The sequence below is a fragment of the Hirundo rustica genome, chromosome 2 (assembly GCF_015227805.2).
Source record: "Hirundo rustica isolate bHirRus1 chromosome 2, bHirRus1.pri.v3, whole genome shotgun sequence".
Classification (NCBI taxonomy): domain Eukaryota; kingdom Metazoa; phylum Chordata; class Aves; order Passeriformes; family Hirundinidae; genus Hirundo; species Hirundo rustica.
The window spans coordinates 99274386-99293274 of NC_053451.1; the positions used below are offsets into that span (position 1 = coordinate 99274386).

General features: G+C 37.8%; 1 protein-coding gene across 4 annotated transcripts in view; it reads right to left on the minus strand.

Annotated features, from left to right (window-relative positions):
• Nucleotides 1-18889, minus strand: part of MID1 (midline 1) — a 138127-nt gene that overhangs the window by 77220 nt on the left and 42018 nt on the right. For all 4 annotated transcript variants that reach the window (XM_040056613.2, XM_040056616.2, XM_040056614.2 and 1 more), the window contains one exon: nt 16335-17050. In XM_040056613.2, coding sequence (XP_039912547.1) covers nt 16335-16994 — 660 coding nt within the window. In that variant the 5' untranslated portion in view covers nt 16995-17050. The remainder of the gene's footprint in view (nt 1-16334; nt 17051-18889) is intronic.

Sequence of the window (18889 nt, forward strand, 5' to 3'; positions counted from 1 at the left end):
ATGTTCATTGGTCAATACTGAGCAAGAGAAGGATACAGCAGGCTCATTTTTTTTTTTTCCAAGTCTTAAAATACAGTTTTTCTCCAAGTATATACACATAATAGGAATTCCCACTTAACTTTGAACTTTTTCCTCTTAGTATTTTTTATGTTCTTTCTACATCAGAGCTGTTAAGTTTGAACTCCTTCCTCTTAGGTTTTTTTTTATTTTCTTTCTACATCAGAGCAGTTAAGTTGTTCTGGGAACTTTACTATCGAACATGTTGATCTTTAATCTCAACATTTTCTTTCTATCTTTAGCAAATTATTTATATTGGTTTTCATCAAAACTGAAGTTTCTCTGTCCATTTCCCCAATCTCCTTTTTCTATTACTTCTGCTGGCAGCTGTTGCTTCTGCAAATTTGGCAGTAACTGCTATGCACTAAGGAATTACAAAAAGAAAAAAAAAAAAGAAAAAGTTAATGTGAAAGATCTGTTGGCCTCATCTGATTAGCCACCCCTGGGCTGAAGTGTTAGGTAACTCTTTTAGGGACATATAATATTAAATATTGATGGATATCCAATTATGAAGCCGTAATAGTGAATACTCATATTGGAAACACAATCCCGGGAGATTTGCTTAGCATATAAAGGAACACAAACGTTGTTAAACTAAAGTAAGCTCTAAGCTACAGTTTTTTCTGTAAGCTTAATTAGAATGGGCATATGAAGGTTTATTAAACATAAACTTTAAAGGCTCAGATTTGGCCAAAATGCAAATTAGAATTAAATCTGCCTTCACTTTTAAAACAAATTAGAAACACAGCTTGCTTTCTCATGAGACAGGGTGACCCCAGTTTTAGTTTTAGTTTTGTAATCACAAAAATGATTGTAGTAGTCACTTCATCACAACTCTCAGCACTTTACTGGCAGTTTGTTTGATCTTGAACAGCCTTAGCAAAGACAATGGTGCGTTCATCACGGAAGTTTTTACAGTTGTTTGAGCTGTATGTTGACTCTCCTTGTGCCAGCCTGGGTCCTGACAGCTCTGGGAAATTCATCACGCAAGAGGCCAACGTCGCTGCTTCCCCCAGATGGAGGAGATTGTTGCAGTTCCAGTCAAGCATCCACACACGCCCTGACAGAAGAGGGGGGCAATGTTTCAGTGTTTTTGTAAGGGAGCGGGCTGGGAGGATGAGGCAGCTCTGAGCAGGAGGCCCCAGAGCGACCCTTGCCTGATCAGCAGTTGTGACTCTTCTGACCCTGATGGCGACAAAGCTGCGGCTCCTGCAGGCTCCCTGTGGTGGCCCCTCTTTCCTTGTTGACCTTGTCACTGCAGAGAGTGGTGGGGAATTTTTCTGATGTAACATATTCAAGTTTTCTCATCCTGTCCTCCCCTTGCCATCCCAACAGGCTTTCCGGCATGGCTTGGATTAGCCTTAAGTTCTTGCGGTTTCTTGTTTCAGATTTTGGTCTGGCCATTTGTCATCCCGGCCCTGTTTCTCCTCTTTCTGTTCTTAGAATGACAGAACACAGGATCACCTCTTTGGATAAGATTATAAATGCTCCGCTGTCGAATTGCCAGTAATGAGTCTCTGCCAAATTTATACTCTAAAATTCCCCAAGCAGCAATTTAATTACATTATTTTGGATACAGCACCATAGCAGCTGCATTCATTTGATGAGGATTCATTATGGTTGATGGTGAAAACAATGGCAAATTAGCTCTGGTGTGTTTTGGAATTTGCTCTTTATTTAGTTTAGAATAGCCCAGTTTCAGTGAGCTTGACTCCCAAGGCCATTTGATCCTTCAGTCTGTGAGAAAGTGGGAAAGCTCAGACAAAAGTTTTTAAAATCAGATGTATCTACACCTGTTGCAGCTCAGCTGTTGAACCCCTGCTGGTTTGTGGTAAAAAGGGAATGACCAGACAGATCCATTCTACTATATCTCAAACAATATTACAGGACTATTTCCAGTCATGTGTATAAATCAAAATAAATACATAAAAAATCCTTAGTCTTGCCCATATTTTTCATTGATAAATCTTTTCTGCAGAAAAGTATTATATCCCTACCAGAAATCTAGTATGGTTCTCAAGGAAATCAAAAACAAATGACTTCTACTACTACTTCCAAGCTCAAACTTAAGCCAGCTTTGTGAAATATTTGTTAATTTTTTTTTTTAAACTCTCTGGAGGATTTATAGTAAGTTAGGGGGTGACATGAAGCCTAACTATAGGACAAAATACACAGCTAGGGTGTAAAAACCTCTTAAGATCAAGTTTGTTCTCCTGCCACTATTCTAAATAAAAGCCTCAGCTTCAAACAAAAGCTTTTGCCAGAATGCCAACATCATGTGAGGGGCATAACTTCTGCAGGGAATTTTTTTATTGAAAGAAGTCTTTCCATAGATATAGTTATAGTACCACATTTGTATCTCTAGTTCATTTTGATTTGTTTATCAATACTGGTAATTTTAATGGCAAAAGTAATTTTTGGCCACTTAAAAACACAAGGACAAAGAAAGTTTCTGTTTTCAGCTTTCTTAAAATTCTGTCACATTTGTACATCTTAACCAGTCCATGCTGATAAAGGGAACAACCCCTAACAGAGCTGGACATTGAGAAGTTGCTGTATCCGCTTGTGTTATACTCTGTTAAGGGCTGTAGGTCCAATTGCTTCTCCTTCCTTAGGATAATATTTAAAGTTCATTCAATCACTTTTCCTCCTGTCCTAATCTGTCAAATCCTTGTCTTTACTTTGTGCCAGAACCAGACAAAATCTGACCCATCATTGCATAATTTCAACTTGCTAGACATCCAGGAAATTATTCACTTATTATGCAGAGTTGTTTGGGGGTTTTTGTTGTTGTTGTTTGTGGGTTTTTTTTTTTGTTTGTTTGTTTGGGGTTTTTTTTGGGGGGGGGTTTGGCTCTTGAGAGTTGTCATAGCTAGGGTGGGATTGAACAAGCAGGGCACAGGAGGAGGTAGGGATGAACTGCTACAGGAAGGGGGGAAAATGGTGGATGCACGGAAATATTTATAACAATTGTACAAACTGTTATAGCTGCTGGGAAATTGTATTTAAGGCACCTAATTTGTGCATCTACTATCAGCATCTGGGGCAGCAGTCTACCTAGACTACACTTGTGCAGTCCATGGAGACTGCTGGGTGCCTGAAGAGGGAGAAAATGGACCAGACTCAGTGCTCCCACCTCAGGTGTGCCCGCATCACTGCACTGTTGGGGCTGCTTGCACCCTGCAGAAAATGCAGGGAATCACCAAAGGGTTGCACAACTACTGAACCTGCTCCAGTGAGATGATGGCGGCATGCAGAAAAGACAGGGAGAGCAACATAATCAGAAAGAACAATTTTTGGTGGCAGTAGGCTTGTTAAATTAGTTCAGTTATCCCATAATACACCTTCAGCGCTAAGAGTCTAAGTAACAAAAGTCCTAAATTGTCAATGATAAGTAATAAATAAATAACCAACCAACCAAAAAACCCAATAAATAATAGTTTAAAAATCCAATAAAATTTGTTGAAGCAATGTGAGATTTTGGTGGTCCCCCTGAGGCCAGAATTCGATACATAACTATAAACATAATATAACGCAAAAACTGTATTAGAGCCAAATTTTAAAGGCTGAACAGGACACCTTTTACTCTCACTATCAAAGTGATACTGCTTCACAGCACTAGAAAAGAATTACATGACTTCTGAATCTTAATCAGGAATACTGAAATGACATCTGTAATGTATTAGAAAACAAGATACCAAAGCTTCAAAACACTTCTCTTGGACCTGGCACATCCGGTCTAAGACAGCTTTCCATTATGGAAGAACCTAGCTTCTCTGCGGTTTATGACAGACTTTCCCAGTAAGTTCTTCTGTAGAAAGAACTCAGAAGGAGCAGCCTTGAGACATGCAGCTTCCAAGATTGGATATTTATTTGCCTGACCTCGCAGACCTCCTCAGGAAGGAAATGAGTTCCTCCAAGGAAAACACGTGACAGCAGAGTCAGTCTGTTCTGCAAGCAGGAGTCATTCAATGAGGCACGCCAGTCCTGAACCTCAGGGTGAACCAGGGTTCCTAACACACTTACAAATTGTCAGAAAAAAAAACCAAAACAAACCATGTGAACAAACAAGCAAACCCTTCTTTACCTTCTGTTATTTTCTTCCTTGGAGCAACAATTTCATTGCAAACTATAATCAGAGACATTACAAAGTAAGCTCTCCCACATCTGAATTTGTAACTTGTGACAGTCATCTACTTGTAACACAACAATTTACTTGTATCCCTATCCTGCAAACACTTAATTCTGCACACAACAGATGCAAAAAATAGACTAAAATAACTTCCCTAATTTATTCAAAATTATTTTGATATTGTGCACATTGGAATCTGGAGCCTTCACTGTTGAAATGAAGTATTATGATACTTAATACTAGAACTGCAAATTGGTTTTATTTGCTGGGGTTTTTGTTGTTGTTGTTGTTGTTTTGTTTTGTTTTTTCCTAAAGTGTAGTAGTGACATATTTGACAGAAAAATTATGTTTCAAGTGAGAATATGCTAAATTATTTAGGCAGAGGAAGAACGCATTTAAAACTACTCAAAATTCAGACTTTGTTTAAATGTTTTTCATTTTTTTCAGAAAAATGTTTTAGTAGCTTATCATTCTCTTACCCAATCTCTTCTAACAAAAGACATTACCAGAAAATTATTAACCTAAAGAGGTAGTTCTGCTCAGAGTAATTCACTGCATGTTCAGACAAAGGTTTTCAACTAGTATAAATATGAACAAAGCTGGAAGAAATCAAGTAAATTAATGGGGTAAAAAAAGGTTCTTCTGATAATATTCTTATGCCAAAAGAACTGCAATAATTAATTACATCCTGCCTGCATAAAAATTTCAGTGCATCAAAATTTCACAAGTGTGTGCCTACCAAGTCTGAGAAGAAAGCTAATCCAGCAGAGGTAAAAAAAGTGCAAAAAATACAAAAAGGCTTCATGGTGCTGCTCCATTTGGTGGATTTGACTGGAAAGGTCAGTTTTTCCTCAAGAGTGATCATAAGAAATGCTCAAAAGAGGGTGAAAACATTTCTGTATGGCTAATATAATACCCTTTCCTCCCACAAGCTTCAGCATATTCTTGCAGTTGAGGGTTGTAATCAAAGGCAGGGGAAAGAACAATGTTTGCCCATACTTACAGGGCACAAGCAAGAAAATATTGAATAATCATATAAATTCACCCAAATTTTGCATGACCTCAACAGGCATCTTATGGGTGCTTCTGGCAAGTGGGCACCTTATTGACCCTTGGGCTGAAGGGCCTCAATGCAGGAGCTCTCTCACATGACAGATTTTTCAATGTAGTTGAAATTAGTTTTATTTTAAAATGATATCAGTTGTAGCCCTCAGTGCCAGCCTTCCAACAGCAAACACTTACAAAGCAAGTGCAGCTCACCCCTGCCAAGCTCCCTGTGCAATGGGAGAGCCCCAGCACTGGCAGGGCCACCCTGCAGTGACCCACTGCCCCAGCAGCCACCTACACAGGGGAGTGGCCATACTGTCACAATGACATCCATAATACTGGAAAAACACAGGAGCATTCACTACCAAGAATTCATTTCTATCCATCTGTTACTTATCTGTACATATATTTTCCCTCCTTTTATAGTTTACAGAATATAGTCCAGTTTGTTATATTGGGAAAGGCATTGAAAATGTCTGTTTATGGATTGAGAGTTTTAAAGGGTTTTTGGGTTTTTTTTAAACTACATTCAAATATTATTTCCAGTATTTTAATAGTTACTTGAATTATTCCTTTGGAGGGATTTCTCGCATGCATATGTTCTGTGTCTTTGGACAAGAAATAAAATATTTAAAATACCTATTCAGATGAACCTTCATTCATACACTGATCAGAATTTTCTCTTCTCTTTACTAACTTATTATTGGGATATTGCTCAAATTGAGTTTGAATGAGTTATAATCTCCATATGCTGCTGGCTTAATTTGGAAATAAATTTTCCACACGCTGTCATTAGCTATAGCTTAACGAGCTGGTTAATGCTTCTACTGCAGGACACACGTCGTGAACAGTTGCTCATCTTTAATCTCTTTCGAAGTTTGACAGTATCCTAACAAATAACAAAACTTGGATTTATAGTCTCACACTTCAGAATAGTCAGGACATCTCCAGAAATGCAGAGATGAGTTTCAAGTGGGGGGAAGGCTACTTAAGTGTGGGAACCTAAGGAAGTTCCAGCTGATCTCAGAGCAAAGTACTGGGTACTTCCCAAGGGAATATTAACCTCTATAAGCAACACAGCAACATAGCTTCTTCTCTTTTACTTCCTCACAGGATGTTTTTATTTCTCCAGTAGTTAATGAAAGATAACGTGTTTTCCATTTTACTTTTGCCAATTTTAACTATCAACCAGATCTACACACAGAAAATTTCTCTGATATTCAAACATCATAAGCTTGAATGGACATTATTATTCATAGAGAGCGTGACATCTCAATCACCATGACCTGCATGGGGTACACAGAAGAGTTTGACAAGTTTAACAAGTTTTGTTATATATGTGTGGATAGTTCAAAAGAGAAGAGAAAAGCTGGATTTTTTTTGACTGGGGAAGCACTTCTTTTGTTTTCATCTGCTTCAAATTAGCCATTGCCTTGCCCAACTCTGATACTCTGAGTATGTAGAGAAATCTTTCAGTACTATCTGCCATCAGAGATGTTCTAGCTAATTTGTAGTCGAACAGGTAAATGTTATCTTCTGAGACAAAAATAGAAGTTTAATAACTATAAAGTAAGTACTTCTAAATGTGCACGAATTACTGGTAGAATTACAGTAAACAATATTTTAAAAATGCTGTAGTGCTTAGTGTTTTAGGCAGACCCCTGAACAAGAGGTATATTAACAATCCCATCCTGATGTAAGTCATGGGATGCAAGAGCTCTACCCCCCAGCCCCTCACTCCCATCCCTTCACTCAGCCTAAGAGCAGATTGATGCTTCCATCTTCATCTGTCCTGGCATTAGCAATGATTTATCACCCACAACTGGTGAGCCTATGGCGAACAGTGGTGAAAGAAATGATTAATGCAGTACGGCACTAGGAAGTAATTGCATCAAAAAGGCTATACATTTTGCTATTTCTTGTAATGAGCTGATACATACTTTACATTAAAGGTCTCTCCTTATTGTACAACGATTTTATTTTCTTTTTTTGGAATAAACCTTCAAAAATTTATATAAAAATCTTAATTTAATTAAGAAATTAAAGCTGAAACACTTACAATACTTCATAGGATATAAGAGATTCTCACATATTTTCGATTTTTTTTTTTTTTTTTTAATTTAGGGGATGTAGGTTTCAGTCAATGGAGAGGGAGGACCGTTATAGCAGTAACTAACATCAGTTTCAGCATCAGAAGTAATTTATTAGACTGGCACATATAGAGCCAGAAACAGCAGTGGCACCTCTTCTCTTAGATGAGGACCACAAGAATCCAGGCTTTTCAACATAAGGACAAAGGGAGGTGGGGTATTGTATTTCAAACCAAAATAATTATATGAAATCAAATAGTAATGCTTCCATTGACTAGTGCAACTAGTCAATAATAATTTCAAACACTCTTTTGATCTTGGCTATTACACAATGCAGACAGCTCACTTGAATATTACTGTGGCCATATAAAATGTATGTACATGTCATGCTTACTGTTGTTCTAAGGATAGCTGAACGAATACTCCCTGAAGCTGCGATTACACCTCAAGTACTTGTACAAGACCTTATATTATAGGACTTTTTGTTTTAATTGAGCCTTTGGGGATTACCATATTAAAAATGAGTAGATTAATTTCTATACTTGACAGATGTGGTTGGCAGAGATCATAGTATAGGGGAACTGTCTAAAAGTCACAAATATCCACAGAGATTTTCTATTTTTTTTTTCTTAAAAAAATCCCTTAACTTTCATGTAAATCTGAGACTTTATATAGTACATTCTTCCACCAAATTATCCTTGACTTTCAATTTTTCTGCATTTGATTTCTGCAGCCACTCTTCTCTGGGTCACTAAAAGGTTATGGAGAAAGGATCTGGGGTAGTTTAGACCATTCTGAATATCACTAATTGATCAGATAAGTAACAAAGGAAAAAGCTAGCCATGTGCACTCTAGCTAATTTTCTCATCTGTGGTGATTTTGATCTCTCTCATGATGTAAAATATGATTATAGGATTGTACTGCTACTTCATATTAATATGGCAAATATACTGTAAGGAAGCTAAAACTGCAAAGTTTCAAAAAATAAGACTGAGACCACATTTAGACAGGAAATTTTCAGTTCCCAAGAAATGCAAAGTTTGTGAGCATGGCAAAAAACCCAAACCACTAACTCTTCTTGGTTTCAGTCAAACTGACAGAACTTTTTTCATGTAATAAATATAAAAATATAAATAGCCTAAAAATTCTAGACGTGTGATAGTCATAATTGAGATAACAGGAAAAAACATTTTGGCATAACTATATGCTTGTCTACAGACTCATTGCTTTTGCCTTTTTCTAACCCTCCCCAATTTTCAGTGGTCAGAATCTCAGGGAGCTCTTACAGAGAAGTCACAGTGCATGTGCAAACACAGGTGCTAGCAGGGGGCACAGAATTGTCTAAATTTTGAAGTGCAGTTTTAGCTACTAGAAAGAATCACATCTTGGCAACTGGGAACAGCAGAAAATAGATTAGTCATCTTTAATGGGGGGGATCTGTAAGGGACAAAAGCAACCCAAAGGCGCAGTCTTTTCAAGCACTTTTGTCTGAGGCACTGAAGGAGCCCTGTATATGTGCCCCTTCCACCCTTATAAACTGAGATACTGCATAGGATCAACATGCCACACAAAGGAGAAATATGTGAAAAAGTAATACTTCCACTCCAGCCTGCAGAAATTAAAGGGTATCATAAAAATCATTCCTGCTGGCACCATCAATCCCATCATCAAGCAAGTGATATATTACATGTTTATTAGCTAACCAACTTATTCTAAGCATTTTACTGGTAAAAGCAATGTACTTTCAACTAAGCATTTGATCTATAAAAGGGTGAGGATTACTTAAATATGTGTTTTCAGAAGGGTAAGAATAACTCAGTATAGCCACACTATGATAAAATTAACTTTTTCCTCCTACTTCAATCTTCACTGACTTGGAAAATAGATTTTTGAGAGCAGCACTATAAGCGAGATGTGAAAGCTGTGAAGGGCAGGAAACCCCTTGCCTCAAGTTCTTGATGTGGGTGTTTGCTCTCAAGGGCAAAAATGTCATCCCAGCAAATGAAAATGCTTTTTACTTGGACAGTCAAGGGACGCCCACAGAGACAGGGGTCTGGATGACTGATTCTAGGGAGAGGTAAATACAGATGGGAGAGAAAGGGAGCACACAGTCTTGGCACCCGTATCAGGCTCTGAGTACAAAGTATGCTTTAGCAACCCAACATGGCATTCCAGGCCATGGCCTTCTGCAGGAGTTTCCCTTGCTCTGGATTATTCAGGCTTTCCAAATTAAGCACCATTTCTGTTTGGTATAAGCCCTATGTAAGTTTCCCAGTAAAGACACACACAAGTATTGTTGTTTTGATAGGAAGTGTACATTTTAGTGAAGAAAGAGAGTCAAAGTAAAACATAACAGATATACAGTTGTAAAGCCCAGAATTGGAAGGAATATACTGGGATCATTCCTAAATTTGTGTGCATTTTAAGATCAGAAAAAGTAAAAAATAAAAGAGGTCATGAAAATTATTCAACATAAGATGGAGAACTAAAGCATTAGTTCTCCATCTCATGGTCCTACAATTGTGTGTCATTACTGGTCAGAGTTAAAATAATTTGGTTTTCTCTTCATGGAGCAATTTAACATAATAAATTAAATCTTGGAAAAAATCTGAATAATGAGTGTTCTGCAGTGCCTTTTTGGGAGACATTTACATCCAGAATTTGGGGTGCATTTTTTCCCATTTAAAGTCTATTATTAACAACCTTCCCATTTGTATGAAAACATACTTGCTGTCATACTACTTTTAAAAATATTTTCATTCAAATAAGGTTATGCTTTAAAATAAATTCAGAACATACAGACTTAGGTATAGACATACACATTTATACCCTTCACACACCTCCCAATGCCACCAAAGACTGTGCTTTAGCCTACTGTGTCCACATTGAGTGTTTTAACTTTACACTCCCAACTATCTTTATCATTCCCTGGTAAAGCCCTAAAACAATTTACTGACCCATTCTATTTATCAGCTACAACAAAATGCACTGTAATGCTAAAATCCATAAATATTCTGCCTTTGAAGACTATTTGTTTGTTACATTTCCTGTTGCCAACACCACCTTTGTAACACTGCTAGGCAGAGTGCAGTTCCTAAGCCTGTGCTGTGTTCTAAAACAGTTTGTTGGTTCGTCTTTATACTTATCTACTTGTTTGACATCCATATTTATCAGTTTATTATTTGGTGTTTCTACACAAATCCTCATTCCCAGAAGTCCCTGCTGCGGACTGTATTCCACCAACAACATTCAAACACTGTACTATCTAAAAACACAGAAGCAATGAAGGGTCAGGCAAGAGGTCATTACAAAACACCGGTTTAACAGGACCATGAAAAGCTATGACAGTATATTTTACTTAACTTCTAGTCTGGCTTCCCTGGAAACCAAGATTATGAGAACAAAGATAAAAATGCTGTATTATTCACAATTTTGTTTAATTCTTTTGTTCTTCCTAAATAGATTAGACCTTCAACACCATCCTTTCCACTAAGGTTGAAGGAAGTAAATTTTATGTGAAAGACTTGCCAACTATTAAATTTGTGAAATTAAGTTTTAAAAATCAATGGCTTATATTATTTAAGAGAACTTGGGCAGATATAACACCCTAATCTCACAGTACTGTTGCACTACAATACTATGTGCATAGAACTATTGTAAAATCATAGTTCATTATCCACAGTCATATACATGAAGAACTTCAAAATGTGTCTAAACATATACACACACTCTCCCTCCATGAAAGACTGATTTTGGTATTCTGTATTAATACTGTTATCCTTCTAAACTCTGAAAAGAAACACCAAATTGAGGAAATGACAATGCAGATAGCACTCAACTAAAGAGACAATTTTCTGAAGTCTCCCTTAATAATCATATTTCAATGTAATAAAATACGTGTAGATGGAAAATTGTTGTAGTAAAAAAGCTTGTTCTTACATCAATCCTCTTCCATGCAACAAGTCTGCATTTTTGGATCTTTGCAAATACTGAAGAATAGCAAGTTATATTTTTGCATCTATTTCTGGGTTAAATAATTAAGTAATATCCATAATAATCACTGTGACTATTCATCATTTTAATTTCATAAAAAATTATACACTGAAATATCTATCAAGCAGTATCTAATCTAATAATAATGACAATGATTATACTTCTACTGACCTACACATACATATGAAGCTGTACATTTTTACTCAAAACACAGGCATACGGGCGTTTCGTCAAATTCAAGATTATCGATATTCCATAAGTTAGACATTACTGAAAATCACCCATATTTCTATGCTAGACAACTCTACATAGACCTAAATACCAATATATTGTATTATATTGTATTATACAATCTTAGCACTGGTTTTATATACTGACACAAGCACTGTAAATATAGGCATAGGTTGTATATAGACATATATTTACACATATGTGCATAATATATTTATATGACAGTCCAGAAAACAACATTTCTGGATTGTCAAGCCCACTGTAGGAATATATATTTTTAAATTCTTTATTCTTATAATATCACAATATATCAATTAATTATCTTTTTAAATTCTGGATATTATAATATCACTGTATATTATCAAGCTAACATTACAAAATAATGCCATATAAAAATAGTCAGAAAGCTTCTACACATATTTTGCCAGAATCTTTGCAAAGTTATTTAAGTATGAAATTTTTTTTAATCTAATATACATATAGTAGGAAAGCAGACATATTTTTGGTTTCTATTCATAGTAGCTGCGGACTTGACAGTCTCCTACCTTTATGCAGTCAAAGGTTTAGAAAAGATTAATTTGTTCCTCCTTATGTGGAAACAATTCCTATTCCTTAATAATTCATGAGTAATTGAATTGACACGCACTATAGAAAAATAATCCTTGCATCCTGCATCAACAGAGCAGGAAAAATAGATGTGTATGGATTCTACCACTAAAACTAGCTGGAAACCAGACAAACAAGACACTCCTTTTGTTTCTGGAATTGCAGAGTGCTATTTAGAGAGCTGCCCTGCTTCATAAACATGCCTCAAACAACTGAGCATTAATAAATTTCAAACAAAAATATAGTGAACCTGAGCTAAGATACAACAGTTTGATTCAGCAAAAGATCTTTCTTGGCCAAGAATTAGAAAAATTGTGCCAAACCTATTTTTTGGTAAGAACATATGTTAGAGTCTAAAATCCAAGCTAATATGAAGACAAGTAAAAAAAATTAGTTCTTTATACCATTTCAAAATACGTTTTACCATCTATCTTTCTCTTTTGTTATACCTCTTCATGGCTCTTTGCCAAACATATTTTGAAATGTACACATCGCTATAAATGAGTGATATATTTCCATCCACACATTATAAGTTTGTTTCTCCTCAAATATTCTCTATTGTTCAAAATAAATCTTATCTTACTGGGTTCATGAGTTTAAATATATCTATCAAACAATGTTTAGAGAAGTTTCTTTTTCTGAAAAAAAAGTATGTTTAAATTGTCATTTTCTTGTTATTGCAACAAGACAAAAAGTGATGAACCAATATCAAAAGTAATTAGCTATAAAAGTTTTCTTTGAGGTAATATGGTGTGGTAAGAACAGGCATTTACTCTTTCTATATTTAAAACCTTGATTGTTTTTGCAGCTAAAAATTATTTTTATCACAATTTTGATCACCACATCACAAATCTAGTATATTACCAGTATACTTCCTGTTCTCTGTTTTGATCGTGGTTTATTGCTTTTCCCATTACTAATATGTATCTGTCTATGATCAACTTCAAAAAGAAAAACAAAAACCAAAGGGCATCTATAAACACTAAACCAACAGTGAGCATGAAGGTGGTATCATGGTTGTGCAGCTAAGCAAGAAAAGATTGCTCCTGAAGGAACACAAAGGGCCTCAATCCTCTCTGCCCCAGTACAAGTTGAGAAATAGAAGCACCTCTCAGCGATGTAGATATAGTTGCCAAAGGAAAACACTTGCTCATTTTGAGCTGTCTACAATTGTTACTACACTCACTGTTAAACACACTTCAGTGGAGAAGCCTCTGCTGAGCAAGTGCACAGAGCTCCTAACTAAGGAGTTTCAGTTTTGTCACAAAAGGAGATAGATTGTAATGGTATCTTTTGTCCTATGCTTGATGACGGGTGAGATACTGTTTAAACCACTACCAACACGACTGCAAGAAAATGTAAGTAATTAGCATAGCTTAACGGCCAGAACAGCACCAGTGGCTGTTGTTAGCATCAATAGCGTGTCAATTTAAAAAGAAAAATCAAAATAAAGACTCACCTTAAGTTGTTTAGCTTTTCCTTTTGAAAGATAACAATAACCACACATTTTTTAACTGATACTATTGGCTATTTCACTCTTTCAGAATTTTTTTTTAAAGACTGAGGTAGCCCATATATCAAACCCCATTATACTAAAAAACCACAGCAGCAATATTGAAAGCAACAACCCATTTTCTCATGTGGGAATTTTCTAATCCGTTTCAGTATTTAATTTGCCAGTGGTGTGTGCACATTACCTGTTAGTTAATAAAGACCATCTGCAATCTCATGCCTAATATTGTGTTACAGAAAGCCCAGTGATTCAGGACATCATATCACCCTTAAGGAAGGAGGAGGAAGAGGCCTGAATATGAAATTTGACTTGAAATTTTTGACCATCAGCTACCAAATGCTGGTGGGAACAGGTATCATTCCTTTACTTCTGAAGGATAAATGTCAATCAATCTACAGAACTGAAAATCTCATTTTCCAAGATTGATTTGTAAACCATAACAAATTGCTGTGATGGGAGACATAATGAGGAAAGGGAAGACATTGCTTTCAGATTACCTTCTTGTGAACAGAGAAGGGATGCTGGATCTGCATGGAAACCACTTGGGCTAATGCTCCTGGACAAGAGCATAAATGCATTTATGCAGCATAACTGGCATGACTGATGTCATCACTGGCATTAGCAACATGAAATTGGCTGCTTCATGACTAAGATGATAGGAACAGGATTTCACATAGACTAATAATGTTGTGTGTAAAGGTCTTTTATAGAGTTTGGGTATAAAGAAATTCTGCATCTCAAAAAAAAAATCATACAAATAATATAAATAATGCTAGGAGTTCTCATTCTGAGACAAGAGTTACTTGGCTCAAGTCTACTAGATTAGTACACTAATTAGTCTTCAAGGCAGTTGATATGAAGAAATTTAGTAGGTTTAGAACTTCAGTTGCCTTACTTTTGGGTTAGCTAAACTGAGTGATAGCCAATGTAAATGTAATTGTCTTTGAGATACACCTTCAGAGCTTGCTTAGTCATCTTTGCACAGAAAAGACACAGATCATGCAAAAAATACACTCATTTTCTTCCTATTGGCAGTATTGAGTCAAAGACCACAAGGGAGATGACAGGCTTTTTAAAGTCTTCTTTCAAGACTTGCATTATCGATCTACATCAACACTAAGAAATGTTTACAACTTTTTTTTTTTTTACGTCATCAAAAATATGCTTATCCAATATTTAATGCTGAAGGTCTTTCATGTTAAGTAGTATATTCCTACTGGTACAAAGTTGGTAATCAAAACATTGTTATGTCACTAAACAGTAGCACCTGTTAAGGATATAAATGTACTGGATTAATAAAAAGCACAGTAAATCCAGGCAGATATTCACCTTTATGGCCCATGCTAATGTTAAAAATAACAAAAGCATTAAAATAACAAATTAGTTCAGAAAAAAAAAAGCAAAAATAACATCTCTTTGGGAAATAAAAAAAAGTCTTTAAGAGATGAAAGGAAGTTATTTGGTCCAGGTAAAGAAGTATCTTTCATCATGTTAATATAATCATAGAATATGATGCCCAAGTTAGCATAGCATACAGGCACACAATCTGCACAGAATGTGCGTGCAGGTTTCACCAGCAAGCCCCTAAAGTTATCACAGGCACAAGTGCAGACACCCTCTTTAATCTGCAAGTATTTAAGTTACTTAAAACTATAATGCAGTTTCTTTTCCACGTTCAAAATTCTGTGTGGGAAGGCTGGAAGATAAACCTTGCTCTCCATGCTTGTGATTTCTGGATTGCAGTCCATGTTTAAAAACTCCCCCCACAGCTGCACACAGGCACATGCAGACTGTCCGGAGGGAGTGGGTGGAGGAAAGTGCAGGATGCCTAATTCCTGCCGTGGCTCTGCAGCAGCAGAGCAGGGAGAAATCATGGGAGAAATGTACACACAGGTGGGTGTGAGGTCACCTGCTTTGGCCTCAATGTTCAGCAGGAGCTCTGCCTCTCCTAGCAGCCTGGAGAGACTCCAGAGCACCGAGACATGGCTCCCACGGTGTCCTGCACAGGGCCAGGCTGCAGAAGCCTCCAAGCTACCTGGTAAGAGATGTTCAGCCAGAAGCTTGCTGAACCATGGAAATGCTGCAGGAAGATCAGAAACAATTTTGTCTTTGTTTCTAGGATTGCACTGCCTGTAAGCCTGGTGGGAGGCAGCACGGGAAGAGCAGAGCCGGCATTCGGCTTCCCTGGCTGGGTGGGCAGCTGGCATCCCTGAAGCCAGCACAAATAAATGCATCTCGTGTTAGTGGTGATATGAAGGGCTTTTCACAATGAAAGCAACCTAATGAAAAATAATCAACACCAAGCATATGCAAAAAGCACATGACATTTCAATCAGTATCTGTGCATGTGCAGTCAGCACTAAACCTTGCCAGACACAGGTAGATAAGAAAATTCACTTAAACAGTACTTTATGCTACATATTCCTTATGATAGCTTTAGAGTTACCCGAACACAAGTGAGGAATTTTTTCTTTAGTAAAATCTGGCACCTTTTACATAGTGAAAAAACACACAAACAGATCTGTACGTGTATCTCATACGATTAGGGATCGTACATTTGCCTTTCCCAACCACTGCCGGAATGCGGACTTTAGCATGCAACCAAAGGGTATTTTCCTCCCCAACCACACACTGCTTGGCTAAGAAGTTGATAGGTAACACTGACCTTTAGCTTGTCATAGCGGTCACTTAAAGCTGCCACCTGATGGTCACGGTGTCGCCCGACCAGCTTACACAAGGCACAGATTAACTGGTCATCAGTCACACAGTACATGTTAACTTTCTCATCCTCGTGCTCCAAGCACATTAATCCTCTGATGTGAGAGTCCGGGATAGGCTCGATGAGACGGTGGCCGGTGAACGGCTTCTTATTGGGGTGAGTGGCTTTCAGGCACTCCTCGCAGTAGGACACCTCGCAGGTAACGCAGGTCTTCACCGCCTCCTGGGCAGGGTCCTGGTCGCAGAACTGGCAGAGGACCTTCTCGCAGGACGACATGCTGTTGTTATCGAACGCCCGCTCCCGGCGGGTCTCGCTGGGGGAATTGGGCCCACTGACCGAGGCTTTCTGAAACCTGTCGATGATGTTCTGCAGAGTGACGTTGCGCTTGAGCCCGTCTAGACCGCGCTGGCTGAGCGTGATGACATAGCGGCAGGTTGGGCACTGGAAGGCGGTGATTGACTCCACCGGCTCGTTGGTGGCGCAGTGGGAGACCAGGATGCGGTGCGCGCAGTTGAAGCAGAGGCTGTGAGCGCAAGGCAGCAGCAGCGGGTCTTCAAACAGCTCCAGACAGATAGGGCAGGTCAGTTCTGACTCCAGTGTTTCCATCTTCAGGCAAAGCTTTCCTGTGGCGTCAGCGAAATCCAGGGAAGCTGATCAGCTATCTGGAAACACATGTAAAATTCGATTAGGCAAGAGAAAACATGAGGGGTCAGCCATGGGGGGTTGTCAACTTTCGCCACTGCTCCCTGGTCTATCAACCCACCACGCCGGACGGGAGAGCAATCAAAAGTTTTGAACCTGCACATACACACATCAAGGTATTTAAACTGTTTTATTTCTCCCCTCTCTGTTCATTTAAGAATGAAAAAAACCAAATGTTCTTCATTTTTTTCTCTCTTTCATATGATCAAGGAAAACAGCAGATGTTTCTGTGCATTATTAAAACCCAAAATGATGAATTTCAAACAGCCTATTACAACAAAATTAGATTTCTTTTGCAGATGCTGCTTTTGGCTTCACTCATCAATTAGTAAAACTTAAAACAAAAAAAAACCTCCTTCAACTTTGTATGGCATTGTGCAAGGATTAGTACAGAGTATTATAACTGATAAATTTAAAACCTCGATTAGCATTAAGAGTTATTTTATCCGATTGAAATTTTCACTTGCTACTATAGTAATAGCACAGCATCTAGAGTACATGTCTGTGTTTATTTGTGAAAATATATATATGGATATAAACACAAGGAAAAGCGTTTCTAGCATGTGATATCCTACATATATCTATGATATATATCATATACTGATATATTCTTATGTATTTCAAGAACACATGCAGCCATATTTATGTGGACCTATATTTTTGTGTGTATATACCCATATACGTGTATCAAAAAGCATATCACATACCTGTTTGTAGTAAGATTAATATAGCCATGAGAGAACACAGTGTTGTAACTGAAATGCCTAAATGAAGATGAATTCGGTAGATGCTGAACAGTAGTTTAGCCCAAATTAGTGATGCTCCCAAACTCTAATACAAGACAAACCTCTAGACAGTAAGATAGTAAAATGTAGTGAGATAGTGAAACATGTGATTTACCTAGGAGTTTGTGTAACCATACACTTTTGTAGAGTACTCTCTACTGCTAAAACCTACAATCTATGGCTTGCTTTAAGGACCTTATTAAACCCCTGAAGTGGATTTGGACTAGAATCACCGATTTTTGAATGGAGGGCATGGGATTTTCCGGAGAAGGCAGCAGCACACCCCCATCAGAGATCAACTGAAACTTCATTTTGCTTCTTTTCCTGCGCTCAGTGTTACAGAGAATGGTTTTGAAAGAGTCGCCCTACGCGACTCTCCCTGCCTAAGCTCCCGTCACGGGCCCGTCACTGCCGCAAGCAGACAGGTCAGTGAAGCAGAAGCAAAAGCTATGCTTCACACTCACAGAGCTGTACCTCTTCACAGTACAATCTATTTAAGCTTTGTTGCTTATAACTGAGGATGGCTTCAGATGGCACAGCTGCATCGTCTTTACACTGTAAAGTCATTGTTCAGTTGTGTGAACTCTTGATTCCTCCCCTGGCCAAGGAAAAAGACAGAAGGACAAGAATCCCCCACAAACAAACTTTGATTCATTAAGGGTGAGAAAAGCTCAGGGCTCATTAGCAGTCTTGGGAACCAGGCGTACTTGAATCTTCTATACTTCATGACAATTAGTGTGGGGAGCGTGGTGGCAGTGACATGAATGCTACCTATAACCCCAACACAAACCAAAGCAAAAAGGAAAGTTCGGCAAACAGAGACAAGGTTCAGACTTCACCACTGGTATTTAGTCTCCTTGCTGTGTGGGAAGAGCAGCAAGGCGTCTGTTCCAGACGTATGCCTAGAAATGAGGATACTTTGCCTCTTTCCACTGATACGTCCTTTTATTTCGCCAAGAAATCTGAGCATTTAAAACATGCACTGACCCCATCACAAAATTCGCTTTCCTCTAT